This window comes from Malaya genurostris, chromosome 3, assembly GCF_030247185.1.
Source record: "Malaya genurostris strain Urasoe2022 chromosome 3, Malgen_1.1, whole genome shotgun sequence".
NCBI classification, from domain to species: domain Eukaryota; kingdom Metazoa; phylum Arthropoda; class Insecta; order Diptera; family Culicidae; genus Malaya; species Malaya genurostris.
Window position 1 is genome coordinate 197,092,805 of NC_080572.1, and position 22,895 is coordinate 197,115,699.

Sequence of the window (22,895 nt, forward strand, 5' to 3'; positions counted from 1 at the left end):
GAAGTCGGATCCGCATGAAATTCAGGAATAACGCATCGGACCACAGGACTTTTCATTTGAACCTAAGTTTGTGAAAATCGGTCGCGCCATCTATGAGAAAAGTTAAAACACATATTTTCTGTTTTTTTGCACATTTTACCCCATAACTCTCGAACCGGAAGTCGGATCCAAATAATATTCAGGAATTTTGTATGGGACCTGAAGACCTTTCATTTGAATTTAAGTTTGTGAAAATCGGTTCAGCCATCTCCGAGAAAAGTTAGTGCAAAAAAACGTTACATACACACATGTGATGTGATGTGAAGTGAAGCCACCATCAGTTCAAGGACTTGCCAGTGGATGCGGGTAGACTTACAGTAGCCCCGATATGACTCATCCATTCACCTTCTTACTATAGCTGTTACCAAAAAGCGAACAAAAAGGGTTGGGCGGATACGTAAGTAGAGTCACTTACTCGTATTCCGCGGGAATAAAAGATGCTCTTCCAACCATAATATCCAGTGCATGGATGAAGCATATCGCTATACATGCTTGAACCCGCCTGATGGTTTGTTTGAGAAGGGCGCGTCAGACTCATGTCAAACCTTCAGAAGGAAACAAGTTTCCTTCAAGTGACTTGGGCTGGCTATCCACAATCCCTCGTCCAGTCATCAATTCGCCCGATGCCCTGATGCTCCCTCCTCTTTACGCTCCCGTGCAAAATGTTTTATATTGATAAATACAATGAAACATAGTGTAATGAAATTAATATAACATAAAATGATATAATAGATTACAAAATAATATAATATAACATAATATAATATAATATATTACGAAACATGATATAAAATAACAGTTAATGTAGAGTGTCAGTTATGCTCTTCTATCTTCGCAATACTGCAGGAAGTAAAATATTTCTCTTCTAATAATAATAATAATAATATCAACATCTATAAAAATAATATATGTTATTATTATTGATGACAAATTAATAATAATAACAATAAATAGAATTATGAAAATAACAATAAAAAACAATATAATATAGTACATAGCATATTATTTCATATATTACATAAATAGTACAATGAATTATATTATAAATAATAGAATAAATAAAATGATATGTTGCGATATGCTATGATATTATATTACTTGAATTTATATGTCATTTCTCATCCTCTTATTCTGCCATCAACGCATTCCATAGACCAATTGTCACCACAGACACACGTGTAGGCATGAAACAGGAACCAGTGAGAACCAAGCTCACCTTGTGACGACCTTGATATTTAGTTGAAAGTTACTTAAAAATGATAACTTATAAGGAAAACAAATTTATATTTTGCGCAGAGGTACGTAGTACTACTCATAATAAACCCTATAATATAATATAATATAATACAACATAATGCAATACAATATAACATAATATAATAGAATACAATATAATATAAATAATATAATAAAATATATTATAATATAATACAATATAATGTGATATAATGCAATGCAGTATAATACCATACAACATAGTATATAATAACATAAAATAGTGTAAGACGATAATATATGAAATAATATGCTACGATACAATATAACAGTTAATGTCGCAGTGTAAGCTACGCTCTTCTAATAATAATAATAATAATAATAATAATAATAATAATAATAATAATAATAATAATAATAATAATAATAATAATAATAATAATAATAGATGATGTAATAAACAACAGAATTATATGTTGTAATATACTATGATAAACATTGCACTTTAGGATGGGCTTCAACCTACAAGCCATTTCGCACCCTCTCATTCTGCTACTGCAACGCAGAAGGCGATAGCACCCAGTCGACGCCGTTCTATTGACCAAATGTCATCATAGACGCTCGGGGAGGCATGAGATAGGGACTTGTGAGGACTTAGTTATCTCACCATTTGACGACCAAAAAACGTTACATACACACATACGCACATACACACACACACACATACACACACACACATACACACACAGACATTTTGCGTACTCGACGAACTGAGTCGAATGGTATATGATTCTCGGCCCTCCGGGCCTCGGTTCAAAAGTCGGTTTTCACAGTGATTGCATAACCTTTCTATATGAGAAAGGCAAAAATGGTGTTATAATTAAATATCCAAGTATCTCAAGAACAGCTACTTTTAGAAGAAAGGATATCATGAACAAATTTATTGCTTTTAACCTGTAGAATAAAATTCTACTGTTTAAATGATTATCTTTTAACGAGAACTTGAAATTTCGAATATAGCTGTAAATTGTTTTAGCTGTAACTTCTTCATTTTTCAAAAGGCACGGATGGGATAGCCATTAATCATTAGGTTTTAATAACAGCTTTAAAATACAAATTGCCAACAAAAATGTCGAAACCCTGATTTTTTGGTTTATTTTGAAATTATTGAGAAGAAAAATCAATTCTTTTTTCAGTGTATATTTTTTAGAGGTCCCTCTTGATTCCCTACAACTTCTTCCTGGACGCCAATTTTGTACGATGAACGGTTTCCGAATTACAACGAGAAGAACTTGATCATTTGTATGCACTGTTTTAGATGTAACTTCTTAATTTTTCAAAAGGAACGGATGGGATAGCCATCAATCAGTAGGTTTTAATAACAGCTGTAAAATAAAAATTATCAAAAAAAAACTTAAAACCCTGATTTTTTTTTATTTTATTAAATCAAAAATTTTTTTCAGTGTATAATTTTTTAGAGTGCCCAATCGATTCCGTACAACTTTCTTCCTGAACGCCATTTTTGTACAATTAACGGTTTCCAAGTTACAACGATTTGAAAAAGGAAATTTTTTTGAAATACAAAAATACATAGGCCCTTTCTAAAAATCAGTCGTGAGTCGGATTACCCTCTTCATCGGTTCAAAACTTATGGTTTGCCATACTGAAGCCATGTGCAAAGTTTCATCCAAATCGGAGAAGGTCGAGTCTGATGATCTGCTAAGCATTTCTGAAATTGTTTATACTCAATATAAGTAGTAGGAAAACGTTAGTTTGTTTATTATTGAACTTTCTGGTGATTTCAATATGGCACCACTAACAATGGATCAACTATTTCGTCTAAATCCCATTCACTCATTTATATTATTTACATTGTTTATATTGTCATTTAACGAAAAAATAAGGGAAGGTATTATTCGTTCCACGATAGCATTAAAAATTTTCTTTCAGATTTCACGAATAAGAACTATGAATCGAGAAAGTTTGGGACTTCAGTATCGGATATTGTTGAAACGTTCATTCAAGAAGTCCGTGAGTTTTGTGGAGCTACCGAGCATTTTGAAACCGGAACATACTAAATTGTACGTGAATACTACGATTACTGAAATGTATACTAACAAATATCCTTCTCCCGCGACACCTATGGAGTATAAGAAGTGTATCGATAAGTAGTTAGCATCATTCAAACAGTTATTACTCTGAAATGGCTTAATTTTTTGCAGCGTGTTTTGCGGTGACATGTTTGTTTACATGTCAATAACAGCTGCGCAATCGATTGGTTTCGGTACGGTTTATCGTTTCAATGATGAGTCGAATTGGACTTCCGGTGAAACTCTCAACGGGTGAGCACGTTGCATCGTCGAATATTTCGCAAAAAAAGAAAGGATTTTCAGCCGTACTTTGACGATTCGACGCAGCCACACAGCGAGATTTTCGCTTGTAGTCAAGTGAAAAGAAAGTCTATTGGACTATAAACGAAAATTAACTGGCAATATAACACATGGATCAATAAGTCCCGAGACTAACAATGGAAACAACATTTTTTGCAAATTTTTTTTTATTCATCAACAAAATCACCTTTTAGGGTGATACAATGGTTCCAACGTTTTTCCAATTTTTCAATACCATTTTTATAAAAAAAATTATCTTTCGCTTCAAAATAAGCTTCAGTTTCAGCGATGACCTCCTCATTTGAGCCAAATCTTTTTCCCTGGAGCATTTTTTTAAGATCAGTAAAAAGTTAGTAGTCACTGGGGGCTAAATCTGGCGAGTATGGGGGGTGGGGAAGCAGATCAAAGCCCAATTCGTTCAATTTCGCCATTGTTGTTTTGCTTTCTGAATCATTGACTCGTTGCTGTTTTTGTTCCATCGAAAGCAATCGCGGCACCCACTTGGAAAAAACCTTTTTCATGCTCAATTTTTCATGAAGGATAGTAAATACACTTCCATATGATATCTGTGTCATCTCAGCAATCTCACGGAGCTTCACTTTACGATCTTTCATTATAATTTTCGGCACTTCACTCACTTTTACCGGTGTAACGGCTTCCACAGGTCTACCCGAGCGTTCCGCGTCATTTGTGTCGGTACGACCACGTTTAAACTCGGCGAACCACCGACAAATCGTTGCTTTTGATGGACAAGAGTCCGGATAACATTTTTCAATCCATTGTTTCGCTTGCACGGTCTTTTTACCCATTAAAAAAACAATGTTTTATCAAAACACGAAACTCGGTTTTTTCCATTTTTTAAACAAACTACAAAACGACTTTACTCCAACCTCGGTAACTCAGCTGTTCCTGGTCGGATCGACTTAAAATTTTGACCCGTTTCAAGCAAAGGTTAGTACTTTAGAAAGACGTGGTTACTAGTTTACTACGAGCGCCATCTCTGCTTTAGTCTCGGGACTTATTGATCCATGTGTTAGCCTTAGTTGCCGTGCCATCAATTCGGCGTCATCTCAAGTGAGGTGACGCCAACCAGAAAAGAAGAAGAAGAAGAAGAAGAAGAGGCGAATTGATCCGGAAACGCGAAAGAAAATTCTGCACACTTGGTGCTCAGAAAGTGGTATCACGTACAACGAAATTGCAAAACGGGTGAAAGTGCACCATACCAGTGTCAAAAAAATATTATCGAGAAGTTCGGTAAGACCCTTTCCATGAAGGATTTGCCCCGATCCGGTAGGAAAACGTGTCCCAGCCAGCCCGGTCGGGACTTCAAAGTGGTTGAGTACATCAGGAAAAACCCATCGGCGTCGACGCGGGATTTGGCCAAGCAGTTCAACAGTTCAAGAGCATCGGGATGATTCAACGGATCAAAGTTCGGAACTCCCTGAAAACGTACAAGAAACAGAAAGTGCCGGAAAAGTCCCTGGTATAGCAAGTTCAAACCAAAACAAGAGCGCGAAAACTGAGTAACCGGATTCTACAGAATAAAGACGGGTGCATCCTGATCGACGACGAATCCTACGCCAAGGAAACTCTCGAGCGCTGCCCGAACCGCAATGTTATACGAAATCGGTGTACCAGGACTTGGACGACGCTGACACCACGGTGGCGATGGAAAACTTTGGGCAGAAGGTGTTGGTCTGGCAAGCAATTTGTACCTGTGGTTTGCGGTCGTCGATTTTCTTCACGAAGGGCACAATTAACGCCAAGGTGTACGAGGAAGAATGTTTGAAGAAGAGAATGCTGCCACTGTACAGAAAGCATAAGACTCATCCTCCGGTCAGAAGATTTGGCTTCAGCCCACTACGCCAACTCCGTTCTACAGTGGTTGTCAAAAAATAATGTACAATTCGTGGAAAAGGACATCAACCCACCGAACTGCCCGGATCTTCGGCCAATCGAAAGGTATTTAGCAATTGTCAAGCGGCACTTCCGGAAGGAAGGTCAGTGTCCCAAAACATGCAGGAGTTCAAAAAAATAAAAAACTGGACAGCTGCCACCAGGAAAGTCACAAAAGTAACTGTGCAGGATTTAATGAAGAATGTCAAGTCCAAAGTGCGAGCGTTTCACAGAAACTAGGATTTTCTTCAATATAATCAGTGAAATGCATAAAAATGTAATTTTTCTATAATATCTGGAAAACTGATGTCAAAATATGTTTTTTTTATCGCTTTTTTATTCAATAATCAATGTTGCTAACTACTTTTCGATACACTCCTTATACGGCCTCTAGCAACAACAAGTGCTGGACTAACATTCCTTCCCATTCCTTAATCGATCTACGTTCAGGCTTGGCCTGCGCTGGTATTGATCAATGAATTCTGGGATTACCAGAAGATGTACATTGAAGAATGATTTGCCATGTAGCTTAGCATAGTGTTGACAACAACGCCACCACAGCAGAATGCGTTAGTTTCAGGAACCAGCTTCCATGGTAGGGAGTTGGGTATAACGCACCACTTGAACCACTGTTTTCTGATTCCGGATGACGATATTTCTCATTCCGAATTTATATTTACCATTCAGTCTTTCTACTCGTCCTTTCGTAAAATATTTTCAAAATAAGTACCGTGAATTTGCACTGCACTTTTCGTTCTCCACGTGGAATAAACATTATATTCAGCATATCTCGTAAATAATGCTTACACTGTATCAGTTCATTCACTTAATTCAATTGGTTTTCTTTTTCATGCATCTCAATCCTTTTTTTCCAACGTTCGTTCAGTTCACAAAACCATAGACTGCCGGTGCACATTTTCGGGGCTCTCAATATATTATTTCGGCGGAAGTACTTAGCCACTCTCGAAAGTTTTACGTAGTAGTAACATTTTCAATTGCCACAAACAGCCACCAAAATAACGAATAGCACAAATGCAAATTGTTCCCCCATTTTGGGTGCAGTGAGTGTGTATGCTAATGCAGCTTGCACTTTCCAAACAGGAGAAAGATGCAACCTCTCCATCGTAGGGAGAAGAAGGAAAAGTTCGAAACAGTCATTCGCCTAGTGCTTGCTTCTTGCGCCTTCCATCCACTAACCCCGTCGCCGGTGTTTGCGGTCATACCGGTTCCGGTTTGTGCTGCCGAACCGCAGCGGCGCCCCAGTGAAGACTGCAACGAACGCGGATGCAATCTGTATCTTTTCAATTACCTACCTACTTTGCGCGTTGTTGTTGTCTGGTGGAGAAACAAGCGAGATTTAATGCAATTAGGAGAAAGTTTGGACGATGGCGGCCGGTTCTTGGTGGTGAGGATTTTTTTTTCACTTTGCTGTTCTGGTTTTTTGTTGCAGCGAAAAATTTATTCGGGTTGAATTCCGGTGCAAAGTGGATTTCACTTGCAGATTTTGACTCATAGTTCAAAACAGTCAACAGAATTGTTATTTTCAATTACGAAAAAAAAAACATATTTAATTTGAATTGTTTTTTGTTTTGTTTGCTAATTACAGAAGTGGAACTGGACAAATTCCGAACCTGGTGTCCGCGGGCCGGTTGCGAAACAATCTGCCTGGTTGGCCAGAACCAGTCGCAGCCGAGCAGCAACTCGTCTTCCGATAGAATAGTGCAACTGCAGCCATCCTCATCGAACCTTCCTTCGCCCTGTGCCGTGCATTGTCCTACCTGCCGGGAGGATTTCTGTTCTGGCTGCAAAAAAGCGGTAAGTGATGGTGGTTCTGTTCGAATGTATCATGTCATATTTAATCCCGTTTTTTCTTCGACCAGTGGCACCCGACCATGTCCTGTGAAGAGAACACGCGTCGATTGGCCGCCGACGGTCAGAGTGACGCTCTCGGAATTCCGTTCGATAATGATCTCATCAAGTGCTGTCCGATGTGCGCCGTTCCGATCGAAAAGGACGAAGGCTGTGCGCAGATGATGTGCAAACGCTGCAAACACGTCTTCTGCTGGTACTGTTTGGCCAGTTTAGATGTGCGTATTTCGGTCCTAGTAATTAGTATTATCGTTGAGAATCGAATATTCATGGAGCTTTTTCGATTTTAGGATGACTTCTTGCTACGCCACTACGACAAGGGACCCTGCAAGAACAAGTTGGGCCATTCGCGAGCCTCGGTAGTGTGGCATCGAGCACAGGTCATCGGAATATTCGCCGGTTTCGGCATATTGTTGCTTGTGGCTTCACCGCTACTACTTCTGGCCGCTCCCTGTATCGTGTGCTGTAAGTGTAGAATTTGTAGTGGCGCTGCCAAGCTCGAGGAAGCTGAGGCAGACTACGACGATGCGGCGGTTGCACTGCAGAGTCATCGATAATCAGGACTTAGTCGGGATGCGAATGGGAATGGGAGGGCGATGTGTGAGGATGCATTTTTGTTTGGTTTGGAATTAAGGAAGAAAGAGATATATTTGTGATTGAACTGGGGTCCCTGTTCATGGGAATGGAATAAGATTCTTTATCCAAAAACTTAAAATATAGATATTTGAAATTTTTTCTGATAATATTATTTTTGTATATCGTAATTTTTCAACGTTGAAATATAACAATGACTATATATCCTGGTTAGGCCATCTTTAGACAACAATCTAGTGAAAAGAAGTATGCGTATATTTACTAAAATGCGGGGTTCGCAACTGATTCTATCATACACTAAAACTGACGAAAATGCTTAGAAAACGTAAGTTCACTCAAAAATTGTATGCAAACACAAACATACATCAGATTTGATTGCTGAATGTAAGAACAATCACTAAATATACTCTCATTAATCATTTTACCTTTAGATTACTTTCAAAACTAACTATTAAACCAAATATGTTATATATCAATATGGATCACTCTGACGAATCCCAAACAGTTCGAAAACAGTAATGTCCTCTCGAGTCAAAAAAGGTTACTAATTCGAAAATGTTCACTAAATGGCATTCAACGTAAGTTGAAATGTCAAAAATCATTCACCAAGATGTCCAAATAGAGATGTTAACATTTCTATAATGAAGTTCGATGTTTTTTGCTTTTCTCGTATCAAAAGATGTTTGAACATTGGAACCCGACTTTGTTCGTCGAGTTTGCAAAATGTATGTGCAATGTTACGTGAATATCAAAAATGCAACGAACGTCAATGATCATCGTTCGCTTTCCTTCACCGCTGCTTCGCTGCTCGCATGAAGGCCTATTCTTTACAGTTGATAGTCGCATAAAACAAACCCCCGAATGTCTATAAGTGAATAAGGATCAAATATTCATGCAGTCATAATCGTCAAAACGCGATTCGCGCTGTCTTGAAAGCAAGCAAACTAAGACGTTTTCGTTTTATGTGTGCGATAAACCTTACCCTACCACTCTCCCATTGCTGCTAGCTTCCGATGTTTGATGAATTTAATAGATGAAGAATGCTTCGCAAAGAATAAATTCCAATGATCAACGTAAAAACGATATTCGAACCAAATTCGAGAAGTGAAGAAAATAAACGAATGTATAAAACGAACATGCACGATGTATTTGTAAATTCGGGTTCTCAACGAGCATTGCTTAGTCATTTTCACGCTTCACATGGATGAATGAATCAGTTCCACGAAGAATGTTTGCAACATTCATGTCAATGTTATTAACTACGCTCAACTTTCTTGAAAACGGAATCAAAGAAGCTCTCACAGAGAACTACTCTTCAAGTGGAGGAAAAAAAATTTAAAAGTCCTGTGAACATTTTGCTGGTGAATTCCTTCTTGGAAATTTTAATCTTTTGTTGCATTTCTATATCATCTGTAAGTTTAGTGATAAAGCTATAAGCGCTACTTTGGTGAAATTTCGTTGTTCAAGCGGTGAACGATTAGCTGCCCCTCGAAAAGATCAGTAGTAAACAATATTTATTGCAATAGGCGTCTTTATTTCAATTAACTGAATAATTGGTTAAAACCAGTGAGACATTTTTTGCATTCATGAATACAAGTAGAGATGGGCAATTCGCTCCTGAGCTGTTCCAGTGAATCGAATCATTGAAGTGAGCTGACAGCTCACAGCTCTTTTCAAAAGAACCGCAGCTCACCAGCTCACTCTTTTGCTACCCAGTTCACTGCATTATGACGAAGGGAACACGCTACGAGCTGATCGGATCTTCGGCTCTTTAAGAGATTCAATTTAGTCGACATCAATTAAAGATAAATTATTTCGCATGGCATCCATTGCATCATTGCAAATCAATGATTCAATTTCGATCATGCATTTGAAAAAAATCGGTGCATAATAAAAACGGCGCACAAAATGAACCTTAAGTTCAAAATAAAAGAGCTGATGAGCTGATACATCGAATCGATTCACTTTGGTGAGCTGATCGGTTCGGAGCTGTTCACCAAAATGAGCTGTTTTGCACGCCTCTAAATACAAGTAACTTTGCTGGAATTGTGTCATTGTTCAGTTGCACGAGTGACAGTTCATTGAAACGTTTCCCCGCATTGCGTTTTGACTACCTGAGCAGCCATGGCCACCAGACGGCTACCAAAATTGATTCAGTGACGGTTGTCAAATCCAATTTGACAAAACAAAATCGCCTGTATCTAAGTTTCCCGAGCGTTTTCATCTTCTCACCTTCGCTGAAAATGTCAAAGATTTCAATGTGGAAAAATCCTGGTGGATACGGTTGTATCGTTTGAGTTGTATATCTGGCAGCGGTGAGGCAGTCTGCCAGCCATATTCTTCCAGCTGGCAGCGTTTAGTCCGCCATCTGGCAGCCATGCGTATGCGGGTCATTTTCCCCTTAGGGTGTATGTCATTGCTCAACTGTAACGTTTTATTTCTCGTTTGTGATGCGTGTCTTTGCTGGGTGTCATTGCTGAACTGTCAGCACGATAAATCAAAATTGACAGTCCAGTTAAAACAACAATCGATTAGTTGTACCAAATTTTAACCAATCAAATTCAGAAAAAACAACTAATATTTTAGTTTTTTGCGATCGCTGTCTTTTCCATGTACTTTCCGATGCACTAATTGACTTTCTGTTTCAAAACACTTCGCAACCAATTAAGCGTACAGTACCATTGCATGACTAGGTGGTACAATCCTACTACAACCACTAACCTTTTTTTAATAACTAACAGTGTGACATTGTACATTTTATTTAAAATAACTGTTTTCATATGTTTAGAATTATTTTTTTGACTTGTTTCAACGGCACAAATCTGCGTTCGTTTTCGGTAACTTTTTTCGCCGAGATCAAAATTAGGTTTTAAGTGTGTATAGAGCTTCGGCTTAGATTTCGAAACGCATTTCGATAGCAAATTTATTCTTATCCGGAAACTGCATTAAGTCCGTTTTAACACAGGGCCGGTGTTTTGATGGCATTCGTATCGATTCGGGAAGTCCTGTCCATTGTTCGGTTTTAAATGCGATTCGTTTCTTGGCCCTATGGACGATGCAAAACTCCGTATAAACATTGTCCTGAATCCGCTTAAAATCTCATATTTTTGCGCATGAAACCTGGTTTCGGTTTCATTCTATTTTCTGGTTTATGGTCTGCTTTCTTCCGTTCCCGAAAACATTCAGTTTTCCAAAGCCGCGGCAAAACAACTTCGTATCTTGCATGTTTACACCAATATTTTACTGCAACGTACCCGTTTCCATTTTTTTACTGTAATAAAGAATGGTCTGAATATTTTTTCCCTGTAAATATTCTAATGTAACGTTGAACGAGGTAAATAACTCTTCGTACTGTGGTGTTCTTCGCTGTATCTAGAAAATGTCTCCATTGTACTTAAATATTGTCGGTTTATCCACGGTTTATCCGCAATGCGACAAGCCATCTTGTGGAGAATAAGTGTCCTTTTGTTAGCTTTGCTGTCATAAACACATATAGTTGATTCTAATGCCTTCGATCAGTTCAGTATTCCGAGTTACACTGTTGCTTTTTGCTTGTCACATTCCAGACACACGGGTGGACTGGCCATTTACGCCAGAGAAACGATTAAATTCAGCATTCAGTCAAACAAAGCAGTTGGAGATAGATGGACCTGGTTATATCAGTTTAAAAAGGCTTGCCGATGGGAAGTTATGCAGTTGTATATCATTCTCCTAGTTAAAGCGATCGCCAGTTTCTGGAAATTCTAGAAAACTGGTGAGAAAGTTTTGTAGACTTGAGTAAACTTAATATTGTTGTGGGAGATTTCAAAGTTGATTGGTGCAGCGATCAGAGTACGAATCACTTAAAACAGTTAACAGAATTCTTCAGTTTCAAAAAAACTTTGAATGAATTTCGAGACATAGCAGAACTTTGATAGATCACGTATATTCCAATTTTGACGGAGTTCATTCGTGTGTGGAGACCGATTGCAAGATTTCAGATCATGAGACAATTGCAATTTCCATAGCGAGTACCCCTAAGATGGGAAAAACACTGAAAATAAAATGCTGGAAAAAATATTCAAAGCAAGCTATATCTCGACTTGTGTCAAGAAGATCAGCTGATTAACTATTAGAACTCGAACAGTTTGCTAATACCGGAACAATCGGGATATCGGAAAAGTCACTCTTGCGAAACCGCTTTAAACCTGGTTTTAGCAAAATGGTAGGAGAAAATCAAAACTATTTTTGCAGTGTTCTTGAATCTCATACGCGCTTTCGAAACAATTTCTAGACCTATACTGTTACAAACACTACAACGGTTTGGTATCGGAGGAGTAGCATATAGGGGTAGATGGGGTTAAACATACCCCCTAACGAAATGTAGCTATATCTTAACTATAGAGAATAACACGGAAGAGTTTCATGCATGACTATCTTCCGTAATCATTATTTCTCAAAATTACGTACAAATACTCGCTGAATGCATTGAAAAATACTAAATATCTTATTTTACAAAACCCTTAAAAATTGTCTATTGAAATATATGCGGAGCATGACGCCCGATCGTGGAAAACATGAAATATATACATTTTAAATTACGCGAAGTGACGATTATCTGAACATAGAGACAGGATGATCTTAAACAACGGGTAAATATCCATCAAAACAACGGATTAAAGCTCATGACAACCACGGGGCAATATGCACAATCATAAAGCTTCTTCTTCTACTTATTTAAAGAAAGCTTTCGACTTTTCGTTGACGAAATATTTGCCAGGTGGAAGATTGTTCACCATTATTCATTAAATTGATAACTTATGGATAATTTTTGTGAGCGAATTCTTGAGCATTTTGCCTCACACAATTCGGGTCGTTTTGTCCCCAAAAATATGAGACGATATATTTGATGATTTTTCTATAAAATTGCAAATACATCGTCTATATTAGAACTAATTTTAGAAATCCGAATGGTTGGCAAAGAAGTTCGCTGGTTACATAATTAAAATCGTCTTCCTCACCCTAGAAAATTACTAAGGAACGAACATAAAAAATTACTTATAACAGATACATAATTCGTATCCAATTTTTTCAGATATTATTGAACCATCGCTACCAAAATTTTATAGTAATCTGTTGTTATGGCGGACTTTCAGTATCATTAAAATGTCAGTGAATAAAATTGGTAACTTTTGAGAAAAGCAAAAAGTGCATTACGCCTCGGGGGTACGTTTTACCCCATCTTCCCCTAAGTGGTCTGAAAGCAATTTATTTGATAGAACCCAGAGAATTGTTTTCTACGATGATGTGTCTAGTTTCCAGGGTATTTCACTTGGTGTGCCACAGGGTAGTATTTTAGGACCGATTTCGTTCATTATGTACATAAATGACATGAAGCGAGTTTTGCGGTTTTGCGAAATAAATTTGTTTGCTGACGGTACTGTTCTGTTCATTACAGCTAAGCGATTGGATGAAGCGGTTGCACATTTGAACGAAGACCTAGATTCTTTGGCTCAGTGGTTAAAATTCAAACAATTAAAACTGAATGTCACAAACAGAGCTGCTAAATGTCACTATCAACTAGCAACTTTGCACGACGAAGATTGGAAAGCTTATGTCACTGGACTGCTGCCAACCAGGCTCTACAAATTACCATATATCTGCCATAACTTATGTCGTTTTCGTTTTTAAATTGCACTACACCGGTGTAGCGAAAGGTGCACTGAATCCGTTCGTTTTTACCAATTGCACTACACCAGTGCTACACTTTTTCTGCACCGATACCACTGGTGTAGCACTCATCAAAAGTTTGGTGTAGCTCTGTGCAATGAAATCGTTTATTGTAGTCAATGGTTACTGTTTATGTTTTCGTCATTTTTGTTCGTTTATTCATGCCTCAGTGTAGCACTGCACCGGTGTAGTGCAAATTAAAAACGAAAACGCCATTAAATTCTCTTGATATTACACTCACCAGGACTCTCATTGATTGCCGTTGCGATTGATATTATCTTCATTTCTCCTGTCACTGATCGGTCGGATCGGCCTAATGCGGATAGCCGTTTACAGTTGACGATGATTTTAGTCAAACTGTCAAGGTCATATGACATGACTGACAATTTGGAGCTCTGGTCACAAAAACTAAATATATGATTATAATATATGATATGATTCCTTAAGCACTGAAGATGAAGCCAATATGTTGAAATTGATGGAGAGATTATTGATCGCGTTAGAGAGTTGAAGTATCTTGGAGTCATAATTGATGAAAAGCTAACATTCAAATCGCGCGTTAACTACGTCATCAAGAAGGTTGCCAAAAAGTATGGTGTACTAAAATGATTTAACGACCAGTAGTAAAATTCTCCTGTATAAATCAATAAACTCTCCTCACATTAACTTCTGCTCATCGATTCTTTTCCTTGCTAATATTCTATTGTATGAAACAGAGAGTAAATTATTTTAATTTAAATTATTATTAAAGTAGGTGATAAGCGATTATAAATACACTTTCCTACTCAATACTTGATCGGAGAAATAGGTATAAAGCGAGAAGACTAGTGTTTGATGGACAGAGAAGATGTTTGGACGTAAGGTATCGGTCGGGTGACGGCCAGGATGTAGACCATGTTCTATGTACGTTCTACTATGTCTGACTGGCGTTTTAGAGTGACTAAAACAAGATTCAGAGTGGCGAAATGGTAGCGCGTATGCACGGAATGCATAAGAACGCAGGCTCGAGTCCTGTCTCTGAGCGTATCTTTTTCCAATAAATCATCTTTTCTTTTAGTTTTTCATTCCTTTGGCTTCTCCAATATATGTTTCCGCTCAGTCATTGCAAAAACTGAATTATTTAACAGTTTTCAAAATCTTAAATGGAATGCTGCCTCGATATTTGTGTGATCGGATTGAAAGAGGAAGTGACTTGCATAGGTACAATACTAGAAATGCGTCTGATGCGAGAACACCACGGTTTTCTATCGGTCAGATCGCAAAAGGCTCATTATTGTACAAAGGAATTAGTTTTTTTTTCAATTCGATGCCAGAACGAATCACGCGAACTGCAACATTAAGGGAGTTCAAAAAATTGTTTATTTCACACGTAAAATCTGTTCTGTAATTAGATCTTAAAGAAATCAGTGCAATTTGATTTTTTCGAAAATTGTGTAGCATGACGAAGATTGTATTTATTTTATTTTTGTTTATTATTCTATTAAGACGCATTATCAGGAATCAGGAATCAGAACAAATTGGCTCAAATGGCACGTTCCCCTTGATATTTGGAGATTTGTGCCTTGCCATCAATTTGTTTTTAGCATCATTTTCCCGATATATAAGAGGGAAGGATTGAAAGGAAATGGTAAGGGTTGGACTAGGAGGATGGGAAAAATTGACGACACAAAAACACATAAAAGCAGAAGTAAATTCTGCACCCCTAAGGGATGCCGAACAATCTGCTGAGGATCACATTTAGTGGAAGCAGAAGTAAATTCTGAACCTCTACGAGGTCCCGAACAGTCTGCTGTTAATAAAACCTCCAACCCCCGAGAGGATTTAGAGATCTTACAAAAGCGACACCATTCTGAACTCCCGGAAGAATGCAGAACGATTCGCAGTATGTACGAGCAGAAGTAAATTCGGCACCCCCTAAAGGATGCCAAACAATCCGCTAAACCCTATTTAAGGTGAATACATTCACTCCAGGAAGAACGATGAACCCTTCTGACTATAGCTCCTTACCACATTGGGTGAGAAACGAGAGAATATCCTTCAATTTTAGCTCCGCATACACAGACTCAACCATGTATGGAGAACCAAAAACCCGGATACGTATCTGCGTCAATGCGGAACAGTTACATATCAGATGATATGAAGTACCATAATCGCATTCACACAAATCACACGAATAATACTCAGCACGTTGAATAGTAGCCATGTGATAATTGAGTTTGCAATGTCCAGTCAGAGCTCTGACCAGAATACTGCAATGTTGCTTGGAGAAATGCAGTAGACACTTTGACATTTTCAGATTTAAATCTGGTAGAAATGCTTTTGTCTGAGCGCAAGTTTGCAAGCTGCGCCAGTAGCTGGCATGTTTGGATGCAGCCCAAGAACGAATCTTGTGCTTTATCCAACTAGTTGAAAGTGGTAAAGCTGGTTCAGGACCAACGAAATCATTCGTTGCACCAGCTCTAGCCAACTCATCAGCCCATTCATTTCCAGTAATACCAGAATGGCCGGGTACCCATAAGAAGTAAACAGCATTTGAAATGCTGAGGTCTTCAATTTGAGTTCGACATGCGATCACTAGATTCGACCGTGAGTCATTCGAACTGAGTGCTTTTAAGGCTGCCTGACTGTCGGAACAAAAATAAATTCGTTTACCACAGATCCTCTGCTGAAGTGCCGATTGTACTCCACACAGAATCGCGTAGATTTCTGCTTGGAACACAGTACAGTATCTACCGAGTGAATGAGACTGCTCCAGCCTCATTTCACGACAGTAGACACCAGCACCAGCACGACCATTCAACAGAGAACCGTCCGTATAACAAACTATGTGTTCATCAAGTTGTCGTTCCAGACAACCAGACAACCATTCCTCACGAAGAGGATAGCTCACATGGAATGTTTTGAAAGGAAAACTGCATGTGAGAGTTAGGTCACTAGGAGCGAGTAAATACTCATCCCACGGAACCATTTGAGACCACAAGCGAGTGTGGCTGGTAGCATAATCTAATGGGTTACTGTTTCAAAGCCCTGTAACCTTAAGACGGTATGCACAAGATAATGCTTCTTGTTTTAGGAACACATGTAGTGGTTTAATGCACAGTAGCGCCTCTAGAGCAGCAGTAGGAGTTGTCGTGAATGCTCCTGTCATCGCCATTAGGACCATCCTTTGGAGATGATTTAGCTTTGACTGAACTGTTGCGACTTCTCCTTTCTGCCACCATACAAGACATCCATATGCTAAAATTGGTCTAACAATAGTTGTGTAGATCCAATGAATATATCTGGGTTTGAGTCCCCATGATTTTCCAAAAGCTCGTCTGCATTGGCCGAAAGCCATACAAGCTTACTTAATCCTGAAGTCAATGTGAGCAGACCAATTCAGTTTTGAGTCAAGAATAACCCCGACGTATTTAACTTGATCGACCACAGTGACCCCTGAACCGAAGAACTGTAACGGACGAGCTCCTGTGATTATCCTACGATGAGTGAAAAGCACCATTGATGGTTTGCCCGGATTTACAGACAATCCAACCTGACAACACCATTGTTCAACAGATCGCAGGGCTTGCTGCATTAAATCAAAGAGAGTGTTAATGCTTATACCGGTCATCAATATATGATAATCGTCGGCAAAACCATAAGTCGGAAATCCAAGGTTATTAAGTTTCCTTAACAAACCATCAGCGACTAGGTTCCATAAAAGTGGGGATAGTACACCACCTTGAGGACACCCACAGACACTCAGCTTTCTAATCTCTGCTTGCCGAAGCGATGAACAAAGAAGTCGATTGCTAAGCATTGCGTGTATCCAATTTGTGATACTTGAAGGTATGCCATGACCACGGGCTGCTTCCAGAATTGAATTGAAAGACACGTTATCAAAGGCACCTTCAATATCTAGGAAAACTCCCAAGCAAGATTGCTTTTGTGAGAAAGCTTTTTCAATGCTGTACACAACATCATGTAACAGGGTTGTAGTGGACTTTCCACGCTGGTAAGCATGTTGCATTCCATGTAGCGGTTGCACGCCCAGACTAACATTCCTGATATAGTGATCGACTATGCGTTCCACTGTTTTAAGAAGAAATGAGCTAAGACTGATAGGCCTGAAACTCTTCGCTTCCTCATAAGTGTCGCGACCGCCTTTGGGAATAAATTTGACAATTATTTCCTGCCAGACTCTTGGAATATATCCAGTCGCAAGACTAAAAGTAAGTATTTTCTTCAAAACATGTTTGAAATGTTCATACCCTTTCTGCAGTAACACTGGGAAAACTCCATCCTTTCCAGGAGATTTGTACGGAGCAAAACTCTCAACTGCCCATTTGACCGATTCAATCGTCACAACGCTTCGAGCAAGGGCCCAAGAATCGTAACTACCTGAAAAAGTCTCGGGAAGAGCTGTCGGTGATGGATCCATACATCCTGGAAAGTGAGTGTTAAAAAGGCAGTGAAGTACATCACTTTCATCAGACAAGTGTTCACCATCTGAAGTTCTTAAGAAACTGACATTAAAGTCCTTAGACTTCGAAAGTAACTTATTTAATCTGCTAGCCTCGTTGAGACTAGAGACATTTGTGCAGAGGCTTTTCCAACCACTTCGCTCAGACGATCGAAGAGCATTTTTGTAAGCCCTTCGAGCCAACACGAATGCCTCCGACCCATCTCTGCGTCGGTGGTTCCAAGCTCTTCTGCATAGTTTCCTTAGTCTAGCAAGTTCAGCATTCCACCAAGGAGTTCCTCTAGTAGCTCGCACAATCCGAAGTGGACAAGCCTCTTCATATGCTGCAACTATGAGTGAATTTGTCTCGTCGACAACATTTTCCAAATCAATTGGGGTTTCAATTGTTGGTTGGTACCCGTAAAATCTAGTCGCCAAGCCCTCTTCATAGAGGTCCCAGTTTGTAGATTTGGGATTACGATATGTGACAATATCAAATTTAACGTTTGAATGATCAAAGAATATGTACTTATGATCAGACAACGAAGGTTCGAGCTCATCGGAGACGAGCCAATTCACCAACTCATGCGCAATTCTATCAGAGCAGAGAGTTACGTCCAAAACCTCCTCTCTTCCAGATCTCGCAAAAGTTGGGCGGTTTCCTGCATTGACTATGTGCAGGTTTGTACTGCTCACGAATTCCATCATATCAGAGCCTCTCGAATTTATATCTGTGCTGCCCCAAACGATATGGTGAGCATTTATGTCACTGCCGATTACAAGCGGTAAATCACTCTTGCAGCAGTATGATACAACCTTTTTGAAGTCATCGCTTGGCGAAGGTTGGTTATGCGGTAAATATGCCGAACAATAGACATATTTCCTGTCTATGCCATCAATAGTCATACCAACTGTGACAGCACAAATATCCCGAGTTGTGAGCTCCGATATGAGAGAGACATCGAGAGCACTATTTGCAAGTATGCATGCTCGAGGCATTTCACGTGGATTAGTCATACCGATCTTGTTGAAGGCAACAAAGACTGGGTTTAACAATTTTCCAACGTAGAAGTTTCCCTTTTGGAAATATGGTTCTTGAACCAAAGCTATAGAAGCTTTACCTTCTTGAAGAAGTCTGGATAGATTCATAGTTGCTGTACGTTTATGCTGAAGATTGATTTGTGCCACTCTAACCATTATAAATTAGAGTAACGAACATTCCACCTCCAGCACCAACCGTACAACAACTACAAGAAACCAAATATATTGGCTTATAATCGCCTATAGCGAACCATGTAAGGATTTTTTTAAATGTTATTATCATTTAAATCCCACGAGTTGCGAAGAAAGAAGTCGTCCACTGTGCCAGAGCTTCGCTTAACACAGTAAGGGAACATCCCAAGATATTCCGTTCACGACTGCATTGTTTAACCTCCTGCAGCCATTCAGCCATCGGCACGGAAATACACCTTGGCTTAGGAGTTCCTATTTTTGTGGCCTTTTACGACATGGAACAGGAAACCAGTGGATCAATTCTTGGTAAAAAAAATAATTCCGCCGGATGCCACACGGCTTACCTGTTTGGTGGACTTATACCACCGGTACAGGTGGACCGTAGCGTTATTCTTAGCCAGTTGGGAAACCGACACTACACGGCTATCTAGGCTGCTCAGAGAGGGAAGTTGACATTGATGGTCAACTTCCATGGATGGCCGAGCAGCCGGCATTAAGTTGTTATGTTCTGTATGATGATGAGGATGGATTTTGAATTGTTTGTTTCAGAGTTAAAAAATATAAGTTGTCTACAAAAGTATGAGCCTTGCGCGCTCAAAGCAGGTAGAGGCAATCTGGAATTTGAATATGACTGGAACTGGATATGTTCTGTGTGGAAAGTTCGAATCTTGACTTTGTTAGATTTTATTAATGATTTGTTGATTGTATTTCGGAAACTAATCGGGATCGGGCTTGGCTCTGCTCAACCGCAGTCTCGTTACTCCATCGTAGCTGATGTTTTTATAGCGGTAAACTGGTCCGGCGGGAAGGGCCTGGTGAATGACTGTCTGATACTGATAATGATATCGGGTTCGATTCTTTGTTAAAGGATCTTCCCGGGTAGGAAATTTTTTTGAATAACCCTGGATACCGGAACCGGAAATATTTTAATGTTTTCTTGTTCTCAGTTGTACTTTAGAAGGAGAATCTATACCTGCTGCATTAACCAGATCGTTTTATATTTAGTTAACTGGTTAAAATTTGTGATGTAATATTTATTATCATCTAGATAAATCATTCAGCGCACACCTTTGTATAGGGGTATGAGGCAAGACCATCATCATCATCATGGCTATTCTTCGCTAGTCACTCAAGATACCAATACTTCGTAAGTCACCATCTACTTCATTCGATCCTTATTTTACTTTCAAAATTCAAAAACTCACTGGATATGTTGCAAGATTGTTTAGTACTAATCTGATTTGTTATTTACACCATAACAAATATCGTCATAGTTACGGCGCATCTAGCGATTTGGCGCGGAGTCGCGTTCAAATAATATATCAAAATCAATAACTATTCTAGATAGAATCAGTTTCGGATCCCCACGCCCCCTATGACGAAACCCTAAGTCACTATTTAAATTCTAGGAATCTATGACTTGTGGGTGGATTGTGATATGACAGAATTATTGCGTACGTTTATTGCTAGCACCGGCAGTTGTTATTACCATTTCGACAGGATGACCCTTCTTTAGTCAACGCAAATCACTACAAAAATCTTACAGTAAGATTTAGTATAGCAAAAAACAAGTAATCGTAGTCTCTCAATATATCCTAACTAATAGACTTCTGAAGTACGAATCAATGCAAGATCTTTTCGTTTAATTTGAAGCAAACTCTATTTTAATTATGAAGTTTGATGATTCAATAATCAAGTAGAATAGTAAGATCGCTAAAAAATGGAAGTTATAAATGTTAACTGAATTGTGATATTTAATAAACAAAAAAAAAACAAGTGATTCGAATTACGAGTAGTTGCGAGAAACAACAGATCAACACGTGTGCAACAAAGTAAATAACAAATGAATTGGAATACAAATTCAGATCAGTGGAAACATACACCTCGGACTTAGTGTCATTTATTCAATTGATGGAGATCAAAATAATAGATTATAAACTGTAGAAAACAATTGTTTTGTTAGCTATATCTAGTTTGATACTCTCAGCTTTCCGTTTCGTTTGATGATCAAATTCAGAATTTACTTGCTCCATGAGATATTTCTATTGTTTCCGAATGTGTATTGTGAGAAAGCAACATATCTCGAGCAGATATTTTTGACACGCATTGAGTTTTTACCATTTGCGTTCGGGTGTATGTTGTTCCATAAGGTTGAGAAAATCGAAAAACAAAGAAACATTTTATGCTAAGCGGCACGAGTTTAACAGAACAGATGTACTCTTTTTAATAGCTGACAGAGCAGAAACAGTAGTTAAAATAGTAAAATCAAAAATCCCGTCGAGTGGTTTCATCGTAAAATCTTCGAACTCATCAGTATATTGTGACCTGGACTGTGACAAATTATTCATATTTAAATTTCATCGTACTCGTTGTCGTTGCAAAACACTTTTTTTAGCCCTCTTCAGAAGTTACAACACTATTCCTGGTTAATCGCATGCCTATAATCGAACTGATGCGAAATAGTTAGTAGACCCCGCATGTCCTGTGTTGTCACAACTCGGTGGTATTGCGCTCCGTCAACGAGAAGCAGCTGAGGGAAATACTAAATTTTCCTCGCTACGATGGACATGGAAGAAATAAAACACAAATCGACAGTGTGCAAGATTATCGAATACTTATTGGTCCGAGTGCTTACCAATTTATGATATGTATAGAGTAGAGGTGAGATTGTTGGAGCTATGAGCGAATAAAATGCTAATTTGCGAACAAGTATGTGATTGAATGTAAAAAAATAATACAGCTGAGCTTGGCTTGGTGATCATTGTTTATGTAACTCAAAGCATCCGAAACGTGTACCATTCTTTTGGTCCCATCATCAGATTGATACACATTTCCGGGCTTTGTGGTATTGAAGATAACGATTGTAATGAATATATAATACATTATTTAACGTAACTGTAGCGTAGCTAAAGCGAAGATAAATTAATATGATCGAATAAAACCATACATAATAATATTCTATTTAGGTTATTGTTCTCAATGATAATATCACATACCACAAGACATGTCAGACACCAAAGATGGACTGATTGGAAAAATGATATGTGAATACAACTAATGAAAGCGAATTTCCGGCTCATTGATATTCCATGGAAACCACTACAATATGGACATTTTTGAAGCGGGTAGAACTCGGTAAACGATGTTTGAGGTATTTTGGAAATCCAAGATGACGAATTCCGGTTTATTGATATGGTTGGATTACTGCATTTTATAATTACTGCTCAAAGGATGTGCGCACTATACGGGATTCAGTTTACTAACGGGTGGCAACTAAAATTTTGGAATTTTTTCGAGGCCCGTATGCTTAACAACAAACGAGCTCAGAGAGAAAGAAGAGTGTGTATGTATTAGCTCTCTCTCTCTCTCTCTCTCTCTCTCTCTCTCTCTCTCTCCCCTCTTTCTGCTAGTATGCTCTGTTTTGTTTATGCTTGCTCAGTTTTGCTCAAAATGCCGTCGAAACGAAGTATTTCGCGAGCGCGTTGTACAGTTCTACGAACTGCACAGAA

The 22,895-nt window shown here is 38.7% G+C and overlaps 1 protein-coding gene across 3 annotated transcripts in view; it reads left to right on the plus strand.

Moving 5' to 3' along the window:
- The window catches only part of LOC131433908 (uncharacterized), a 289,089-nt gene extending 266,747 nt beyond the window's left edge, over nucleotides 1–22,342 (plus strand). For all 3 annotated transcript variants that reach the window (XM_058600522.1, XM_058600521.1, XM_058600523.1), the window contains 3 exons: nucleotides 7,147–7,355; nucleotides 7,421–7,627; nucleotides 7,700–22,342. In XM_058600522.1, coding sequence (XP_058456505.1) covers nucleotides 7,147–7,355; nucleotides 7,421–7,627; nucleotides 7,700–7,966 — 683 coding nt within the window. In that variant the 3' untranslated portion in view covers nucleotides 7,967–22,342. The remainder of the gene's footprint in view (nucleotides 1–7,146; nucleotides 7,356–7,420; nucleotides 7,628–7,699) is intronic.
- Nucleotides 22,343–22,895: the final 553 nt, after the last annotated feature.